The sequence below is a fragment of the Solanum tuberosum genome, unplaced genomic scaffold (assembly GCF_000226075.1).
Source record: "Solanum tuberosum cultivar DM 1-3 516 R44 unplaced genomic scaffold, SolTub_3.0 scf00360, whole genome shotgun sequence".
Lineage (NCBI taxonomy): Eukaryota > Viridiplantae > Streptophyta > Magnoliopsida > Solanales > Solanaceae > Solanum > Solanum tuberosum.
Window position 1 is genome coordinate 115,049 of NW_006239282.1, and position 4,296 is coordinate 119,344.

The 4,296-nt window shown below is 34.9% G+C and overlaps 1 protein-coding gene across 3 annotated transcripts in view; it reads left to right on the top strand.

Annotated features, from left to right (window-relative positions):
• The first annotated feature begins 233 nt into the window (after positions 1-233).
• Positions 234-4,296, top strand: part of LOC102578166 (probable pre-mRNA-splicing factor ATP-dependent RNA helicase) — a 30,784-nt gene continuing 26,721 nt past the window's right edge. For 2 of the 3 annotated variants that reach the window (XM_006361488.2, XM_015315336.1), the window contains exons 1-7: positions 234-533; positions 1,829-1,921; positions 2,038-2,142; positions 2,302-2,519; positions 2,686-2,738; positions 2,872-2,988; positions 3,655-3,746. In XM_006361488.2, the coding sequence (XP_006361550.1) occupies positions 334-533; positions 1,829-1,921; positions 2,038-2,142; positions 2,302-2,519; positions 2,686-2,738; positions 2,872-2,988; positions 3,655-3,746 (878 nt within the window). In that variant the 5' untranslated portion in view covers positions 234-333. Of the gene's footprint in view, positions 534-1,828; positions 1,922-2,037; positions 2,143-2,301; positions 2,520-2,685; positions 2,739-2,871; positions 2,989-3,654; positions 3,747-4,296 lie in introns of those variants that run through there. The other variant, XM_015315337.1, reaches the window with a different exon arrangement.

The following is a 4,296-nucleotide window of genomic DNA, read 5'->3' on the forward strand; positions in this document are numbered from 1 at the left end:
TTAAAGTCAAAATAACAAAAATAGTGCCCGTTTAGATTGACTTATTTTAAGTGCTTTTAAACAAAAATATTTTTTAAGCAATTTTGAAGTATTTGAATAAAGTTAAAAAATTCTTATAAGCACTTATTTTAAAATTAAAATAATAAAAATAAGTCAAAAGTTAAAAGTTAGAAATCCTAACATATAAAGCCAATCCAAACAAGCCCGCCATTCTCCATAGAAAAGAAAAAAAAGTAGCAACAACCTTCCCAACAAAGTGCAAGTTTGGGAGGAACAAAGTTTGGGTTTCCAAAGAATAGAGAAGTGGTGTAAAGTGAGGGTTTGAATCAATCAATGGGGGATTTACCTATAGTACGATTTGAGGAGAAAATCGTAGAAACAGTGAAGGAAAACCCAGTAGTAGTTGTTATTGGTGAGACTGGTTCTGGTAAAAGTACACAACTTCCACAAATACTTTACCGAAGGGGTTATGCTAAATCTGGAATCATCGCTGTTACTCAGCCTCGTCGTGTTGCTGCTGTTTCTGTTTCTAGGTAATCCTTCACATTATACTACTTTTTTCTGCTCAATTATATCTCACAACTACCCCAATTGTCGTTTACTTATCCATTTATTTGTTTGAGTTCAAAATTTTCATTGTATGCGTGCGGGACAATGAAATTTGAGTCAAGAAGTGAATGAACCTCGGTTCATTCACCTATATAACCAGAAAAGTTAGTTTTTTCCCTATTTGCTTATGCATATCTATGCAAAACTCAGTTCAAAGTTGCAGAAGTAGTTAGTACAGTTGGGCAAGTTGTGGAAGCTATACCGATGTCTCAGGGTTAGTTAGAGTAGTTAACGGAGCTAGTTATAGCTGGCCCTAACACCACGGTTGTCCAAGAAAAAAAAGAGTTAGTTACAAGCACTTGTTAGTTAGTCCAGGGATGAGCTATAACCTGTATATTTCTATGCTTGCAACATAATTTCATTTCATTGAATACATAAATATCACATTGTTGTTCCTGAACTTCTGTTTAGAATTATTGTCATCAACTTAGACCTCTTGGAAGTGAACTCCCTGAACTTGGCTGGATTTTTTCGAACTGATTGTGCTTCATAATTTCCTGGAAATAAGATTGTATCATTCACTAGTTTTGTCCATGCTTGGATTTGACATTTGATTTCCAAATTATTGATCAAGAATTTCATTAATTTATTTCTCATTTATGGAACGGGATGTGACATTGTTTGGCTTGTCTTTATGCGTGAGGATAAGATGAATTGGGTAATGAATCTCAGAACGATGAGACTGACTAGGTTATCATTTGCTGAAGGAAATCGCTAAACAGAAGACATTTCAATGGAGATGGGAGAAGGGGAAACAGGGTCATATAATAGTAAAAATTAAGCTAATCTGAGATTTTTGGTTCCTTTAAACAAGAGAGTTATTGAGGATTATGATTGCAAGTGTTTAGTATGTATTAGTAGGGACTTTCTTTATGTTAGATGAGGAAAATTTGACACCCTTTACATGACTTCAGAAGTTTGAGAGTGCTTAATTGGGTAAGGGTAAATGAGGAAAAACACTTAGTTGTATAAGTACAATTTTTGTTAGTGTTTGGAAAACCAGTCAAGGAAATTGCCACATTAGCCTTGACCGGAATCCTCTCTTGTTGATAGGTATAGAAGCTTGAAAAAGTGCTATTCAACATCTGTTTTATATATTTGCTTTGTGCTGTAGTTAGACCAACATTTTGGTGTTCTCCTATTTTGCTTCATACTTCGAAAATTTTAATCTTTTTTCCGGTTCGTTCTTTGATAAATTCCTTCAACTTTTCATGGACAGACGAGTTGCACAAGAGCAAAATGTTCGAATTGGAGAGGAAGTCGGATATGCCATAAGATTTGAAGATAGAACTTCGGAAAAAACACGTATCAAGTATTTTTGTGGTTCTGAATTATCATTAATACCTATTACTACCATTGACACTTTCTATTTATTTTGTTCCTTGATTGGTTTTCAGACATTTAACTGGAAGATTATTCAAACTGCAGGTATCTTACTGATGGAGTGCTCCTTCGTGAGAGTCTTTTCAATCCGGAGCTGAATCAGTATTCCGTCATCATATTGGATGAAGCACATGAGAGGAGTTTGAACACGTTAGATCCACTTTCCATGCCCTTCTATGTGTTAATCTCATTTTGACATCTTAGAGATCTATCCAACTGTTATATTTTCGTAGTCTTTCGTCTATTGTTTATGCTTAGATGGTGTTGCCCATCTCTGTTGATGAATTTTTCCTTATGGAATAATCACAGGGATATATTGCTAGGTCTAATGAAAAGATTAATCAAATGGCGTCACTCAAACTTGAAAGTCTTGATCACGTCAGCAACTCTTGATGGTGGAAAGGTATCTAGGTTCTTCTCTGACTGCCCCGTCCTTACTGTACCAGGAGAGTTATTTCCCGTGGAAATAGTACACATCTCAGAGCCTCCTAAAAGCTATGTCGAAGCTTCTTTAAGAAAAGCTATTGGTATGAAAACTATGGCATCTTCGGTTTGTTTTATAAGTTTGAATCTTGATTTTGTTCTTTCATTTCTTTCTTGTTCTTACTTAAATCTGAAATGTTTACCTTCCCTTTTCTGTGTAAAATTTCTTGCCTTTCTGAATTTGGTCTGATAATTCATTTGGGTGCACAGATATTCACGTACGGGAGCCAGAAGGGGACATTTTAATATTTTTGACAGGGCAGGTGAGTTTTTATGGATGTATTTCCTGTCTGATACTTTTTCTATATAGTGCTGTCCTTCTGTATCTTCCACTAAAAAGTAAATGGTTGAAGATGTACTATTTCCTGGAAAGTGAAATTGAGAATCTTATTTTAGGATGACATAGAGAAGTTGGTACTGAAGTTGGAGGAGAGAGTTCAAAGTTTAGAAGAAGGTTCTTGTATGGATGCCTTAATCCTTCCTCTTCATGGATCCTTACCACCTGAGATGCAGGCAAGTTGTTTTCCTTCTTAAATTCCTTGCCCTGACAGCCTGAATTTTCTTGATCTAGTTAGTTCAGATGATCTACTGTTGTGTTTGACTTGACCCTTCTGAGTGCCCAAGAGATTTCGTATTTAAACTTAGTAATTTACTGAAGGTGAACTAGTGTGTCATAGTCCTATCTGGCTTCGAGAATGGATAGTGGCAGTTGTCTGTGCTGGAATGTTTTCATGTTTGTTTCATTTTTAGTTGTGATTGAGTCGCTCCATTTGATGACCAGTTGACAGCAAATAAGTTTTTGTAAGGAAAAATGATAAATGCAATTGACAACAAGAAGTTTTTTGTTGTTGAAATATGTGATAAATAATTTGGTTTTCATAGTTGTTGTGGCATAGTTTATATAGCGACTACACAACATAAGTGGAATATGTGGTTGAGTTGAACTTGCTTAGAGAACATATAATGTATTTGATTGATCGTCTTCTTGATAAAACTTCAGATGAGTGTTTTCTCCTCCTTTTTCTTCAGCCACAAGTGGTTTACCAAGCTGAATTCCGGTAGCTGCATTATTATTGCTCTTGTAAATTCTATATGCATTTGTCAGTATTTTGCTTTTGTTCTCTCGTCACAATTATGTATTGAGCATTTCTCCTTTTAATATTTTCTGTTGATGGACAGGTGCGTGTTTTCAGTCCTCCACCTCCAAATTGTAGGCGGTTTATTGTTTCTACAAATATTGCTGAAACTTCCTTGACTGTTGACGGTGTTGTGTAAGTAGATTTGACACCACTATGCACAATTGTTGGAGGTTATTCAAGTGTTGACATATTTTCTGACTGATTGTTTCTTATCTTTTTGTGACTTTGTGATGCTTAGAATGCTCAAGTTTCTATTTTTCAGATAGGATTTGCAATGATTGATCATGCAATACTTTGGTGGTTAAAAAGAGACTCGGGACCCCTCTGGCCATAAAATTATTCATTTTTCCAGAATAATTTTTCACTTTATTTGAAAATCAGTTTCTGACCATGAAAATTCCAAATTCTAAAATTGTATTTCAAATTTGAAAAACAACTTACAACATATTTTCTTACTCATTTTCACTTTTGAAGTTGTATTTAAGTGTTACTCCAAATATTCTTTGCAAAGGGTATAACCAACGGAACTCCATCTTCAACTCCAACTCTATAAATTCCAAAAAAAGAGGAAAATATTTGGAATCTATGGGCAAATGCTGCCTACTCAGTTAATTGCTAACTAATGGTTATCTAGAGAACCAATAAAGATTAATGGGTGAAATCAATGGGATTTTAATACCCC